Genomic DNA, 15995 nt, shown 5'->3' with positions numbered 1-15995 from the left:
TCAATGGCGGCAGGCTGAGGAAGCGACTGCAGCTCCCGTTCCTGCTCCTCGGCAGCTGCGGCAGGCTCCCGTTCCTGCTCCTCGGCAGCTGCGGCAGGCTCCCGTTCCTGCTCCTCGGCAGCTGCGGCAGGCTCCCGTTCCTGCTCCTCGGCAGCGGCGCTCGTCCAGTGGCCGCCACCCGTCCTTGCTCCGGCGGCGCTCGTCCAGCGGCTGCCACCCGTCCTTGCTCCGGCGGCGCTCGTCCAGCGGCTGCCACCCGACCCCGCTTCGGCGGCGCTCGTCCAGCGGCCGCCACCCGACCCCGCTTCGGCGGCGCTCGTCCAGCGGCCGCCACCCGTCCTTGCTCCGGCGGCGCTCGTCCAGCGGCCGCCACCCGTCCTTGCTCCGGCGGCGCTCGTCCAGCGGCCGCCACCCGTCATCGCTCCGGCGGCGCTCGTCCAGCGGCCGCCACCCGTCCTTGCTCCGGCGGCGCTCGTCCAGCGGCCGCCACCCGTCCTTGCTCCGGCGGCGCTCGTCCAGCGGCCGCCACCCGTCCTCGCTCCGGCGGCGCTCGTCCAGCGGCCGCCACCCGTCCTCGCTCCGGCGGCGCTCGTCCAGCGGCCGCCACCCGTCCTCGCTCCGGCGGCGCTCGTCCAGCGGCCGCCACCCGTCCTCGCTCCGGCGGCGCTCGTCCAGCGGCCGCCACCCGTCCTCGCTCCGGCGGCGCTCGTCCAGCGGCCGCCACCCAACCCTATTGCCTGGCCCCTGCATTACCATTTGCTTCGGCACCGTGGCCGTCCGCCTGAATGGCCCTGTAAAGACCCTGGTGCTTGGCATCCTGGGCGACCTCCTGAACCGCTCAGCCAAGCACCTCACCCTGGGTGGCCTGGATGGCCACCAGACTGATCTGAGGGGTGGACTCTGTACCCTCCTCCAGGCCCCCTTCCGCCCACCCTGGGTTGGTGACTTTTTGGTTGTTGTTTGGGGAACGTCTGGGATCCGTTCCTTTAGAGGGGGGGTACTGTCATGGTCTGTGTTTTGGTTTGGGGTGTGTTTAGTTTTGTTCCATGTTTTCCTGTGTTCCATGTTTGTCGTGTGCTCATTAAGTTGTTGTGTCCACCTGTTCTCGTCTGCTTTGTGTCGACCAATCAGCTCTCTCACTCATGTCTTGTCCAGGTGTTCCTCGTTGTCTCGTCTATCTGTTTGTATTTAGTTCCCTGGTTTCTTTCAGTTCTTGTCGGTTCATTGTCGTTGTCACATGTCTCTGCCATGTCATAGTCGTCAGTTGTCTTTATCATTGTGGTATGTCATTGTCAGGTGTCATTTTCCCTTTCTATTCCACGTCTTACTCACAGGTCATAGTTTGTTTCCAGTTTTAGATATTTGAGTGTTACTTTGATTTGATTGGTATCTGTTGTGGGACTTTGTTCAGTTTTCCCTTTTCTAAGATTAAATATTATTTTGAGAATCCTGCACTCCTGCCTTGCCTCCCTGCTTCCCTGCAATTGGGTCCACCATGTTCTTACCTTGTGTTACTCGCCCTCGCCCTAACCACGTACGTGACAAAAACACTTTTAAGACAAACTCGTGGAGTGCTTTCAAAGAAAACTTCAGGAATTGAGGGCATCATAAAAGTGCTGTTCATAAGATTCACGTGTAACTTGTTTTAAAAGCATAAATACTGTAATTAAAGTTAATTCTGCCTTTTGAGTTTAATTTCTGAAATTTCACCAGTATCACCAGTGTAGCTTGTTTAAAATAGGTATAGCCTACATGTAATTCAAGTGAATTCTGCCTTTTTATTGAAGTATTTTTTCTGTTTTATTTTATTTGATTCAAGAAGTCTGCCATTTTCATCTACAAAAAAAAGTCTGCCTTTTTATTTACTTTAATAAAAAGTGTGCTTTTTTATTTCATATTTCATGTTTGTTCGTGTTTCATATATATCAACTGTTTTCAACAGTGCATAAAGGCTTTTGTGTTACTGGGCAATTATTATTTTTTTGTGTGTGAAATTGAGTTGTTAAAGATGCGGCACGGTGGACGACTGGTTAGAGCGTCTGCCTCACAGTTCTGAGGACCGGGGTTCAATCCCCGGCCCCGCCTGTGTGGAGTTTGTATGTTCTCCCTGTGCCTGCGTAGGTTTTCTCCGGGCACTCCGGTTTCCTCCCACATCCCAAAAACATGCATTAATTGGAGACTCTAAATTGCCCGTAGGTGTGAATGTGAGTGCGAGTGGTTGTTTGTTTGTATGTGCCCTTTGATTGGCTGGCAACCAGTTCAGAGTGTACCCTGCGTCCTGCCCGATGATAGCTGGGATAGGCTCCAGCACGCCCGCGACCCTAGTCAGGAGAAGCGGCTCAGAAAATGGATGGATGGATGGATGTGCAATTGTAAGTAATCCTCAGAGTAACAAAACTGGCCTATGTTCTTTCATAGGGTCCGTTGAGAAATGAAAAGACAAGGACACGATCTATGACTTCTTTTTAAAGAGAAGCAAGTCAGGTAACGGTAAGGTGTACAGAGAGAGTGTAAGTGAATAGCTTGTGTGTGTGTGTGAGAGTGGGTTACTCTGTGATTATTGAAAATTTGTTGCAGTTGTGTTTTTGTGTACATTGTGTTGTAAACATTGTTAATCAACTTTAATTTATGCGCACAAAACTCACCTTCTGTGTGCTTAGTATGTACATTGCATTGGTTGCAATTCATTGGTCGAGAAACAAATTCATTGTCATACTTGGTGGACCCCCCGAAATAGCCTTGGCCACCCCAAGGATAAAAGTCTTGCGCTGCCACTGCTACCAGTGTGTTCTTAGTTTATTAATTGTAAAAACCACCTTGCAAGTACGTGTCTTGGTTTCTGTTTTCGCTTCTGTATTTTGTGTCCTCGTGAATCTTGCACCTTTTGTTATTAAAATTACTTATGTTCAACTTTTGGTTGTATGTCTGCTTCTGGATCCTCTATATATACTTTGCACACACACCTGTGACACTCACAGTTTTATTTAAAAAATCTTCACATGCAATAACCCTAATAGGGGAATAGCAATATGGGCCAGAATTTGTATTTCCATCATAAATTTTGACCAATTTCCATCCATCAATTTTCTATGTTTCTTTCTTGCTAGTTTGGGTTATGTTTAGATGCCTGTATCACAAGTTTCCCCTGGGCCTGCCTCTGTGTACATATCAGCCAATCAGCCCCCTCTTTTCTGTACTATTGGTTCAGAGCTGCTTAGCACTGTTCGTGCCTGTTTTTTTGTTTCCTTCTTTTTCAACAAACATTTGGTACAAATCGTTCTGCTTGCCTGCAACAGCAACACCCTGCACCCCACAGAAAAAAACAAAAAGAAAAAAACAAAAGGCCCATTCAAACTGAACTAATTTTAATAGGCCATAAAAATAAACCATAATTGATTTAATTTCCTAAAATGAGTGGGTATAAAAAGTATTGATTTTACTGGTCTCTTTGTATTGTTTTCTATGCTTTGCTGTGGCCCCTCAGTTGTTGTTTTGGGCTACTTTCCCTTTCTGAATTGCTATTATTTGCCCGTTTCCTTGGTTTCCTCTGTGGCTTTATGTTGCTTCTGGAATCAGCCAACATTGCAAAGTGGGTCATGTTCTGTATACAGTGCTCTACTCTTTTTCTAAGGCTAACTATGCTCCTGAAACAGGACAGTGGTGTGGGTTTGTACAATGTTTACTTTAACAGGAGCATGTTTATGTATAGCGCTTTAAAAAGCCTTTACAGCAGTAGCTTTAGGGATTGACCCTCAAGTAAAATCTGTTACAACAGGCCTCAGAGATTTTTTTTTTCGAATATGGAGTTTGCCAAACACCTTTGAAAGAAAAAAAATAAAAGATACATGAGAGGATTTGTTGTTATTACTAAAAAGGCAGACTGCCTGAGTGAATATTCCTTGTATTGGATGGATCGCATTAGATTGCCCAGGTGTACATCACATATTGACATAACAGGTTTTATGTGAACTTACTTGTAACAGTTATTGTTGTACTTGTTATAACTGCCAAGTGCCATCAAACAGCCGATGCAAATAGCATAGGAATAAAATATTTGGGTGCCAGCGTCCATCCAGACCTGCAGCACAAAGACAGGACATCATGTGAGACGTGAGAGGAAAATATTCAACAACGGTGTCTGTGGAAAATGCTTCATGTTTGCTAAGTAATGTTTGTCTGCATGCAATCAATCATCGACAGTAAAACACAACACAAATGACTCACTAATCCACTCTGTTAGTTTGTCTTGTTCTACCGGGGAGTTCTATTGTTTTGCTCTGATGCATGCAGCCTTATGATAATTTTTATTTCCTCATCAACAGGGGCAAAACAAAAAACAAAAAGTGAAGAGAATAAAAGTAGGTAATGTTACAAAAATGTTGACATTTGTTAATCATGTAAAAAAAAAAATAAAAAAAACTATTCTGGTTGATAATTAAATAAACACAACAAAACTTTATACCAATGATGATCCATCCATCCATTTTATGAGCCGCTTCTCCTCACTAGGGTCGTGGGCGTGCTGGAGCCTATGCCAGCTATCATCGGGCAGGAGGCGGGGTACACCCTGAACTGGTTGCCAGCCAATCGCAGGGCACATTCAAACAAACAACCATTCGCACTCACATTCACACCTCCGGGCAATTTAGAGTTGTCTATTAACCAACCATGCATGTTTTGGGGATGTGGGAGGAAACCGGAGTGCCCGGAGAAAACCCACGCAGGCACGGGGACAACATGTAAACTCCACACAGGTGGGGCCGGGGATTGAATCCCGGTCCTCAGAACTGTGAGGCAGACGCTCTAACCACCGTTCCGCCACCAATGATGTGATGCTAAAAGATTTAAATGTGGAAACACTAGTGGAAAAAGAAATGTAGATCAACAGAACAGCTGTGATCCTTTTTCTTGGTCACATTATGTGTAATGGTCACCTGTTGATAGGCAGGATTCATCGGGCTCAAGCATAAGTCTGCCTGTCATTCTACTAGGCTGTTTGAAAACCAAATTAAGGACAAATTGCATTTGTATATGGGCGGCTGCTGCCATGCATGGCGCTGCCAGGGCCACTGGGAACAAATCAGGGTTCAGTGTCTTGCCCAAGGACACTTCGACATGCGGACAGTAGGAGGCGGGATTCGAACCAGCGACCTTTCGGTCACTGGAAGACCCGCTCTACCATCGATCAGCTGATTCCTTTGACTTGCGAGCAAAAATGTGAGATATGAGCACAGTATGGCAGTAAACTCAACTTCACAAGCAACAGTTTGAAAGATAGTAAATAATTCTTCAAAAAAGAGGCGTCAAGCCGTTTAATGCCACTCCCAATTGACGTTTACTGTGAAACTAAACATAAAACAAAGACAATTTGTTGTGTATTGAACAACCACATATTTGTGTGGTTGTCTGCAAGACAAGAGAGAGAGAGAGAGATATCCCCCATGCCCCAAAAATGGCCTCTGTGTAAAACCAACTCAAAAGGAGTGGAAAATTTCAAGTGCCTGAATATTTGCGTCCATATGATCATTCATAACTTACTACATAACTTTTTCCCCACGGGGTTAACCAACTAAATATTCACATGTAGCTTTGTGAGTGTGGGTTACTGAGTCTTGATGTTTTGCATTACATGAAGTTAAACGGGTTCCACTGTCATGGGTGTGTGTTCTGCTTGTTGTTTTCCCCCTGTCTCGTACACACCTGCTCCTGAGAGCATCTTCCCCACCTGTGGCTCGTTTACCCAAATTACCCCATGCATTTAACCTCCTGTCCGATTCTTTCTGGTCGCCAGTTCATTGTATCTTGTCGTCACGTTCCAGCATTCCTTGTTTCCACGTCACCGACTCATAGTAAGACTAGACCCTGTTCTGATTTTTGACCTTGCCTCTTTGCCTCACATTTTTTGGATACTGTCGCCTTTTCGGCTTGCCTGCCTGTGTACCGACCTCTGCTCGTATATTAAACCTCTCTTTTTTGAAACTGTCCATCTGTATTGGAGTCGTGCATTTTGGGTCCTGTCCTCTGTTCCGTTCATGATAGAACGAACTGGCCATAACATGCACCCAGCAGACTCAGACCCGGTGCGCAAAGCCCTTCAAGCGCGGGGTCAACACATCTCGAAGCAGGATGAGCAGCTTGCTGCCCTCCACCTTCATCTAAAGGGACTGTCGGAGCATCAGGACACTATGATGAGACAGGTGGCCTCACAGTTTGACGTACTAATAAATATGGTTCAGAAGAAAGAACCAGCTGGCAAAGCACCTGATGCCGCCACGGTACCACTGCTTCCATGTGAAGCAGTCACCATGCAGCCACCTGCCACCTCCGCTGCTGTCTCCCCACAGCTCTCTCGACCGGAGAGGTTCTCTGGAGATTGTGGGAACATTAAGCCATTTATCACTCAGTGCGAACTCCACTTTGAGCTGCAGGCAGCTGCCTTCCCCACAGAGCTGGCAAAGATTTCTTTTGTCATTTCCCACCTGACTGGTCGTGCGGAGGCGTGGGGTACTGCTGAATGGAGCCACTGATCTATCGCCTTTTCACATTGTGCATGGTTACCAACCATCTCTGTTTTCCTGCCATAGCCCCAGAATCCACGGTTCCAGTTGCAATGACCTTGGTGAGACGCTCCAGGAGGACCGAGAAGCGGGCCCGCCAGATGCTGCTCTGCCAAGGAGCAGCATACAAAACCGCAGCTGACCGTAGGAGGACACCGGCCCCGAACTACAAAGTTTGTTAGCGAAAGTGGCTCGCCACCAAGCATATTCCACTCCGGGTGGAGTCCAGGAAGCTCGCTCCCAGGTTCGTCGGGCCCTTCCCCATCACAAAGGTCATCAACCCTATCACCATGAAGCTTAGGCTCCCAAGGTCGATGCGGGTCTACCCTGCATTTCACGTCAGCCTGCTCAAGCCCGCCCGGGAGTCTCCTCTGGTCCCACCTTTCAGGGCCCCTCCTCTCCCTGGTTCGTGGATGGGGGGCCCTGTCTTCACGGTGAGGCGGTTGTTGTCGTCTTGTCGGAGGGGCAGGGGGTTTCAATATCTTGTGTACCGGGAGGGCTACGGGCCTGAGGAACGTTCATGGGTGCCGTCTGGGTTTCTCGTGGTTGACTCACTAATTCGGGACTTCCACGTTGCGCATCCTGGGGCTTTGGGGCCGTCTGGGGCCGGCCGTTAAGGGGGGGGGGGGTGTACTGTTATGGGTGTGTGTTCTGGTTGTTGTTTTCTCATACACACCTCCTCCTGTGCCTTGTTTACCCTAATTACCCCATGCATTTAACCTCGTGTCTCATTCTTTTTGCTCGCCAGTTCATTGTACCTTGTTGTCACGTTCCAGCATTCCTTGTTTCCACATCACCGACTCATAGTTAGACTAGACCCTGTTCTGATTTTTGACCTTGCCTCGTTGCCTCACGTTTTTTGGATACTGTCGCCTTTTCGGATTGCCTGCCTGTGTACCGACCTCTGCTCGTATATTAAACCTCTCTTTTTTTTAAACTGTCCATCTGTATTGGAGTCGTGCATTTTGGGTCCTGTCCTCTGTTCCGTTCATGACATCAACGGCTCATACCTGCGGATCAGCAAGGCGAGATGGTTCCGGGTAGAGGTAAAACTTGATGCCATCTATCGCCCCGGGCAGCGTGAGTCCACGGACAAGCAGCACGGCCAGCATCACGTACGGAAACGTGGCCGTGAAGTACACAACCTGTCAAAGACCATGTAAGAATTCATATTTAGAATGCAGGGTTTTTTGTGTGCTGAATGTTATCCCAATTAATAAAAACACGAAACCAGATTTTTCCCTGTGACAAATAACATATTGACTTATAGCGATAAAGTTTCAAATATTATACATCCCTTTCAGTGTAACATTTGCCAGTAAGGAAGGAACACCAGATGATCATATGACGAAAAACACATGATGAAAGTGAAAGCAATCACAAGACTGAATTTTGACATAATACTCGCTTGTAGTCAGCCAGACGGACATGTTTGTCTATCTGGCTGTCTGGCTCGCAGACAGACAGACAGAGAGACAATGTAAACGTATGTTAAAGTCATCTACCTTTCCTGTGGACTTGACTCCTTTCCACACGCAAAAGTAACAGATGATCCAAGACAAAAGAAGACACAAAGCCAATTCCCATCGGAAACCGCCCAAATCATGAAGACTTCCTGTCATGTTCAGGACTCTTCTCCTGCGAATCGGATTTCCATTGCTATCAGGCATTTTCCCAGCTTTTTTTGGTTCCTTTTTTTAAACATATGTACTTACTCCCAAAACTCCCTCACAGGGGATGTTGCATTTTCTGCCACAGTCCAGTTGAGAGCACGTCTTTGACTGAACTCCACACACGTATCTGTTTACAAAGAATCACATCAGAATCATCAGAAGACAGTCAGCATGCAGCACACTCATTAAACTCAGTCTACAGTACATTCATGTAAACTGTGCTGCTGAGCTCCTACTGGGTACCGTTTACACATGTAGTGGCAAGATGCATCTATTTACGTAAGGGCAGCGGGGACCAAGTGTCTATAAGGGATAATGTATATTTAATAATATGACAATGTTATATATTTTTTCATCAATAAATTATATAAAAATATACACTATATTTCAACTGAAACTGGAGTATGAAACCCATTTTATCAGCCACATTCACAAATCGGAAGAGACTATAAGCAGGCTGCTTAATTACACTGGGTGAAATTAATGTGATGCCAAAAATGAATACTATGGAGTGAGCATTGAGGTGACTGGAATGATAATAGTGCTACATAACATAGGATCATATTTAATAATGCACAGGGTATTCATTTCCAAGTCCGGCCCAATCCCCACATGCTGCCAGACCTTGTCTGATCTCAGAAGCTAAGCTGGGTCAGTCCAGGTTAGTATTTGTACTTCCTGCCTAGGAATACCAGGTGCTGGGGTTGGTCAGTAGGCCAATCGCCTGCTCCTGTAAGAAAATTACAGAAACTGCACTTGTGGCCTAATCTGCCTCATGGCATTGAGAGTTCTAACGAACTATTCATTTCCAACATCCAAGAGGTAGCTTATAAAACGCCACACTTTCATTCATTGAAGCAAACTTTTCCATGCTTTGGTAGGTGCCGCTGTTTTGGTAACAAAGATCTGGGCTCGAAAGTTAACTCTTTAATGTCCCTGTGTGTAGATACAAGCACATATCAACTGAGGTAGCCTACAGTACGACTTAGTGTTTATTTGAAGAGAAGCACTTTTTTTTTCAAGTGGACGACACACACCTAAAGATTACTTGAGACACTATTACAACAGAACGCAACACAAACATGCATGCTCTGTGCACATATTATATGTATATATTTTTACATACCTCTGTTCCAGCTGTTTCTGCAGCTTGCCCATGGAAGCTCAGAGCTGAAGGAAGAGAAGAGGTACAAGAATGCCCATGCCAATATGATGATGTAATAGATGCTGGAGTATAAAACTACCACCTGACTGCCATATCCCATCCCTAAGAGATTTGAAAACACAGAAAATATTTACATGTAAATTCCTAAACCACAGCATCAAACTATAGAATGTAGTTGTGGATAATACAAAAACTAAGGTCTCTATTATGTTCAAACTGATGTTGTGCCATGATGCACTCTCCCCAAAATAATATAAACATGTCTGCTTTTGTGAATTCCAGGGAAAGCCTGGAAAATGAAGGATGTAAATAAAAATAAATCCACTGAGAGTGAAGATTGAGCATCTTTGTTCGCACAGTTTAGATCTCATTGACTTGCAAAATGTGGAGCACAAGTGCGACAATGCTCCACTTCACAGGAAACACTTTGGATATTTAGGCACTGATTCACTTGCGAAATGCTCATTTTTTTGCTGTTGCTCAGACAAAATGTCAAAGAAGGAAAGGAATTGACTACACATAATATCATTGCAAACCCCAGACACCATGTGAATATAATTCCTGGTGGCTATGAGTAGGTATAGGGTAGGGTTGCATGATATTGAAAAAAAAAAAAGACATTTCTTTAAAATCTGGGTTATACACTGTGATGTGAAATAATACAGGATCAGTGTTAGGAATGTTAGTTTTCTACAAAAACTAGTTCAAAGTTCTGTTCATCATTCCAAAAATGAACGAGTCGAGTTCATAGTTCATAATTCCAAAGTTTGAACTAAGTTCACCGGTCCAAAAACAAACCGGTGCATAGTTCTTTTTTTTCCCCTTAATATGTTGCTGACGGGCTGACAGTCCCTGCGATGTGACTACTGCACACACGTACATCGTGATGACGATGGTCGAATAAAACATTGTGCAGCCCTAGTATAGGGATTACGGAAGAACAATCTGAATGGCTGCTTAAAAGGAAAATGAGCGGCTGTATAATATAGAAAGGCAATGACAATCACGACAGCAAAACATGTTAAATGAATACCTCTCAAAACACAAGGACAGTTTGTTTGTTTGTTGTTGTTTTTTTTTTGCTCATAGCTCTTGTATTGGGGGGTTATTAGTTTATACAGGTGTATAAAATGTTGTGGCTGAAGAGTGAATATGTACCTCCAAAGAGGGGACAAATTTTCTTCCAGCAGGTAATGGTTCCCTGTTTCGTGTACTGGCCGAGAGCCGTCTCCAGCAGAAACAGGGGGATGCCACATGTAAAGAGGAAGAGTACATAAGGGATAAAGAACACCCCTTGTGGGAAAAAAGAGAGGCATACATTATTATACAGGATATTCAATACAAAATGGTAAATACACAATAAACAGAAGCCCACCGACAGTGAAATGATTAAAGTCTCTATAAAGTGAAAATAAATGTCTTCCAAAATGAATCTAATTTGAACCATTTCAAATGCTGTGGGTGTGTTCGCTGAATGTGCTGAAACACCTGCCAATGAAATACCACCTTCACGACCTGAAAAAAATGAATTGTACTTCAAACGTCAGCAGACTATCGAAAAGGAAAATGCATTTTGGGGGAGTAGACATAGATAGCTAACAGCACATAACAATTGCACTGGATAACCGCTGATGCAAACGAATGGTCTCAAGTTCTTATATTAGTGGGGCAGGGGCGACATAACGGGGCCGAAGTACACATGTCACTGGGCCCTGTTTTAGGTTTAAATAGGTTTAAATGGTTCGAAAGGCTTTGGACTTCCTATGTGAAGTTTGCATATTTTCCCCATGCTTGTGTGGCTTTTCCAGTGTGCTCCCACGTGTTTGGCGAATGAAATACTCTAAATTTTCCATCGGTATTAATGTGAGTGAGGATGGTTATTTGTTTGTTTTTTGTTTGTTTGTTTTGCCTGGTGATTGAGACTAATCCAAGGGGTCAGCTGGAATAGGCTCCCGATCATGAGGACAAGCACTACAGAAACTGGAAGGATGGAATGGAATGAAAATTCCCACACAAACCAACTGTAAATGCATCAGTCAGATCAGCAAGTATTGATGAAGATGATGATGATGGCTCATTCAGTATGACTGCACTGGATATCCACAGCTACGCAGAGTGAATTATCAGGCAATCTCACAGTATTTAACTGCTATTGCCTTCTAAAGCATTACAGTTCAACCGTTGTTTTTGCCTTTGTTTTACTTTATATTGATGATCAAGTTGTTTTCCAACTCACCGCCTCCATTTTTGTAGCACAAGTAAGGGAACCGCCACACGTTTCCAAGCCCGATGATTTGTCCAGCAACTGCAAGGAGGAACTCCATTTTGTTGGACCACTGTCCTCTGGCCACAATGGCAGGTCGGGGCGAGGTGACTTCCATGCTTGCCTTGAACTTGACCTCTGGGTCATAGGGCTTTTCCATGGCACTGCAACAACATGGCCCACAGTTAAGATTAGGAGAAGCATGCGACTGTTTGAATTGCATCTATACATCAATGGGGAATATAAAACCTACTCAGACAAAAGAATGTCAGTGGTATTCAGGGAGCTATTTTTAAAATTTGGTAAGTCATATTTTATGTCTTTTCAATAATGTTGTGAATGTGTGGTAGCAGGCAGAGTTCATCAGTGGGATGGACTCGAAGTCTGACTAATATGCAAAACCAACAAACAGCCAAATAGGCTGCTAATGCAGGTAAGCATGCAAGCAGGAGCTAGTTACAGTAGAACAAAAAACAAAAACACCAACAACCACTGACAGGACTGGAGCTGGATGCATGACAGTAGAGGGTTATAAATACACTGAAGTACAGTGAGAGAAGTGGACGCAGCTGAGCATGAGGAGAGGAAACCTGAGGGACTGGGCATGATGGCAAACAGCAGCTGACACATGGAAGTAAAAAGAGTTCAGGAGTGTCCAGGAAGCTGGCACAGAGAGGCTAAAATGAAACAACAATTACACAGTCATAGTCATAGGAAGTAATGAACTATACCTACTGTATTTATACAATTCAAAACAAGTTCACGAGGAAAACGCTGTAAAAAGTTTAATACGCTATAAACTGGATTGATTTGCATGCGCGCTAAATTATGGAAAATATTTGTTGCTTGCGTTTAAATACTTGGCTGGTTGTTGGGTCCAGTGTTTGCCGTGTGATGATGTACTCCAGCTCGCATTTTAACAGCTCCACTCCAGAATGAAAATATCCCCCCCCAAAAAACGAAACCACAACATAAATTTTGAGCGCAGACAAAACAGATTATCAGTTTTTTTTTAGGTGGTTTTGCTTTCGTAGAGTAGTGATTTCTGTTGGAAATTGGAAGTGGAACTTTTCACACTGTGAACACAATGAGCGCAGTCTTGCTACAGTGGGTCACCAGCGGGTCAAAGCTGCTTGGCAACAGAGGGACTTTCTCCTCAATGTTTCTTTTGTGTAGCTGCTTCGGCTTTAGTGTGGGAGTGTGGTAAATTATGTTGCAAATGGGTGCACTACTACAGCGCACAAAATGATGTATATACCACAGTGACCTCATAAGCCACTATAATGAGGTCAGCAGCGGTCTAATAAAGAATAAGTGACATCGGAACAGACTAGACTTGGCTACACTTGCTGAAGGGTGGGTCACACAGATCTGTTTTGAGTGTCGGCCACTATTTAAGAAAATTCATTGAGGCTTTTCATTTACTTGTGCAAAACCACATCTATTGTGCACTGGTCCATGCAAACAAAGCGTAATTTACTCATCACTGTTCCCTTTTAGAGAAAAAAAAAAAAAAAAAAAGGGCTTTTTCTTTTTGAGAAAAAAACAATTCACCAAGCTGTCACATCAAGGCACTGCAGATGTTGGGTTGTCAAAGTGCACATCACACAGCATGTCACAGGCGCGCAGAGGCCACAGTTGGCTGCAGCTGTTATCCAAAAGGGCAGCTTGAAAACAACATTCTCAGAGCATGCTTTTAAATCAGCCCCATATGCTGTTGACACTTGGCGAGAAGAAGGTAGCTTCCCGCTGAGCAGACCCTAAAAAGGACACTGCAGGACACTTTGATATGAGAGATGAGTTTCTCCCTTTTCAGCCATCATATCCTTCACTTCACACTCAAAGGGTTCACATACAAAATCCATTTTTGGTATTGTGTTATCATCTTGGCATAAGCTGAACTACTGCAAGTCTATTACTTCAGCAAAGTGACTGCAAAGTCTACAATAAATGGACACTAACCTGATGAGTTTTAATGTAGTAGTTGTTCAATGTTAACTAACAACTACAATTCAGATATCATCCCGCAAAGAAAATGCAACTGAAAAAGTGTAAAAAAACAACAACTACAACGACAACTCTCAACAATGCAGGGTTGGCAAACAATGGAATTTAGCTGGTTTTTCCCATAAAATTGGTTAATTAAAATTAGTGTTTTTTATTCATCTTTCTCAATAAATAATTGTTTTTTCATAGCAAATAAAATTATTAGCAAAACAACTTGACACATACATTCAACATTTTAAAATTAGAATAAAATTAACTATTAAGTTAACGATGCATTAAATGAGCGTTAACTATTGTTTTACATTAGACCCCCATTTTCATCCATCCATCCATTTTCTTTACCGCTTTTCCTCACTAAGGTCGCGGGTGTGCTGGCCAGCCAATTGCAGGGCACATAGAAACAAACAACCATTCACACTCACATTCACGCCTACGGGCAATTTAGAGTCTTCAATAAACCTACCACGCATGTTTTTGGGGTGTGGGAGGAAACCGGAGTACCCGGAGAAGACCCACGCAGGCACGGGGAGAACATTGGATTTGAACCCCGGTCCTCAGAACTGTGAGGCAGATGTGCTAACCTGTTTCCGATTGTGCCGCCACCCCTATTTTAACTTTTTAAAATAATAATAATCATTATTATTATTATTTAATCATCTACCAAAGGCCCATCTGTCTGATTTAACTCATTCACGTGACCCTTGAGCACAAAAGTTTGCCCACACCTGTGCTCTAGTGTCTGTGTGAATTATGACTCGTGCCTCTCATGATCAAAGAGGATGACCTTTGCTGGATGCTAACTAAGTGAATGCATGAACTTAAATATAAGCTTTGTTTTCATTTATTTATGACAATGGAAATTTGGCATTTTCAGTGATAGGATTTCTTACTAGCATTCAGTCAGTGGATGGAGGCCAGATACAGAAGGACAACACTGTGTTAGGGTCTTGCATGGTGCGGATGCTGCCTGCTATTTTCCTCTGAGTCTGTGTTTCAACAGGTCATTTACAACTATTTCAAAAGACCCTAAAAATAAAATCACAAATCATTATTAAATGTTTCTACAACCCCAATTCCAATGAAGTTGTGATGTTGTGTTAAACATAAATAAAAAACAGAATACCATGATTTGCAAATCATGTTCAACCTATATTTAATTGAATACACTACAAAGACACGATATTTACTGTTCAAACAGATACACTTGATTGTTTTTAGCAAATCATCATTAACTTAGAATTTTATGGCTGCAACATGTTCCAAAAAAGCTGGGACAGGTGGCAAAAAAGACAGAAAGTTGAGGAATGCTCATCAAACACCTGTTTGGAACATCCCACAGGTGAACAGGCTAATTGGGAACAGGTGGGTGCCATGATTGGGTATAAAAGGAGCTTCCCTGAATTGCTCAGTCATTCACAACCAAAGATGGGTGAAGTTCACCTCTTTGTGAACAAGTGCGTGAGAAAATAGTTGAACGTTTTAAGGACAATGTTCCTCAATGTACAATTGCAAGGAATTTAGGGATTTCATCACCTACGGTCCATCATATCATCAAAAGGTTCAGAGAATCTGGAATAATCACTGTATGTAAGCGGCAAGGCCGAAAAGCAACATTGAATGCCCGTGACCTTCGATCCCTCAGGCGGCACTGCATCAAAAACCAACATCAATGTGTAAAGGATATCACCGCATGAGCTCAGGAACACTTCAGAAAACCAATGTCAGTAAATACAGTTCGGCGCTACATCCGTAAGTGCAACTTGAAACTGTACTATGCAAAGCAAAAGCCATTTATCAACAACACCCAGAAACGCCGCCGGCTTCTCTGGGCCCGAGCTCATCTAAGATAGACTGATGCAAAGTGGAAAAGTGTTCTGTGGTCCAACGAGTCCACATATAAAATTATTTTTGGAAATTGTGGACGTCGTGCCCTCCGGGCCTAAGAGGAAAAGAACCATCCGGACTGTTATGGACGCAAAGTTCAAAAGCCAGCATCTGTGATGGTATGGGGCTGTGTTAGTGCCAATGGCATGGGTAACTTACACATCTGTGAAGGCACCATTAATGCTGAAAGGTACATACAGGTTTTGGAGAAACATATGCTGCCATCCAAGCGACGTCTTTTTCATGGACGCCCCTGCTTATTTCAGCAAGACAATGCTAAACCACATTCTGCACTTGTTACAACAGCATGGCTTCGTAGTAAAAGAGTGCAGGTACTAGACTGGCCTGCCTGCAGTCCAGACCTGTCGCCCATTGAAAATGTGTGGCGCATTATGAAGCGTAAAATACGACAACGCAGACCCCGGACTGTTGAACAGCTGAAGCTG

The 15995-nt window shown here is 44.2% G+C and overlaps 1 protein-coding gene across 2 annotated transcripts in view; it reads right to left on the bottom strand.

The window, feature by feature from the left end:
• The window catches only part of LOC133408253 (sodium- and chloride-dependent GABA transporter 2-like), a 28034-nt gene that overhangs the window by 10703 nt on the left and 1336 nt on the right, over window positions 1-15995 (bottom strand). For both annotated transcript variants that reach the window (XM_061686862.1, XM_061686863.1), the window contains exons 2-8: window positions 11632-11822; window positions 10554-10688; window positions 9357-9497; window positions 8273-8357; window positions 8063-8195; window positions 7568-7702; window positions 3975-4078 (exon numbers count right to left, since the gene is read on the bottom strand). In XM_061686862.1, the coding sequence (XP_061542846.1) occupies window positions 3975-4078; window positions 7568-7702; window positions 8063-8195; window positions 8273-8357; window positions 9357-9497; window positions 10554-10688; window positions 11632-11822 (924 nt within the window). The remainder of the gene's footprint in view (window positions 1-3974; window positions 4079-7567; window positions 7703-8062; window positions 8196-8272; window positions 8358-9356; window positions 9498-10553; window positions 10689-11631; window positions 11823-15995) is intronic.

This window comes from Phycodurus eques, chromosome 10 (genome assembly GCF_024500275.1).
Source record: "Phycodurus eques isolate BA_2022a chromosome 10, UOR_Pequ_1.1, whole genome shotgun sequence".
NCBI classification, from domain to species: Eukaryota; Metazoa; Chordata; class Actinopteri; order Syngnathiformes; family Syngnathidae; genus Phycodurus; species Phycodurus eques.
The sequence above is the reverse complement of the archived record's forward strand: the minus strand, read 5'-3'. Positions and strand labels throughout refer to the sequence as shown.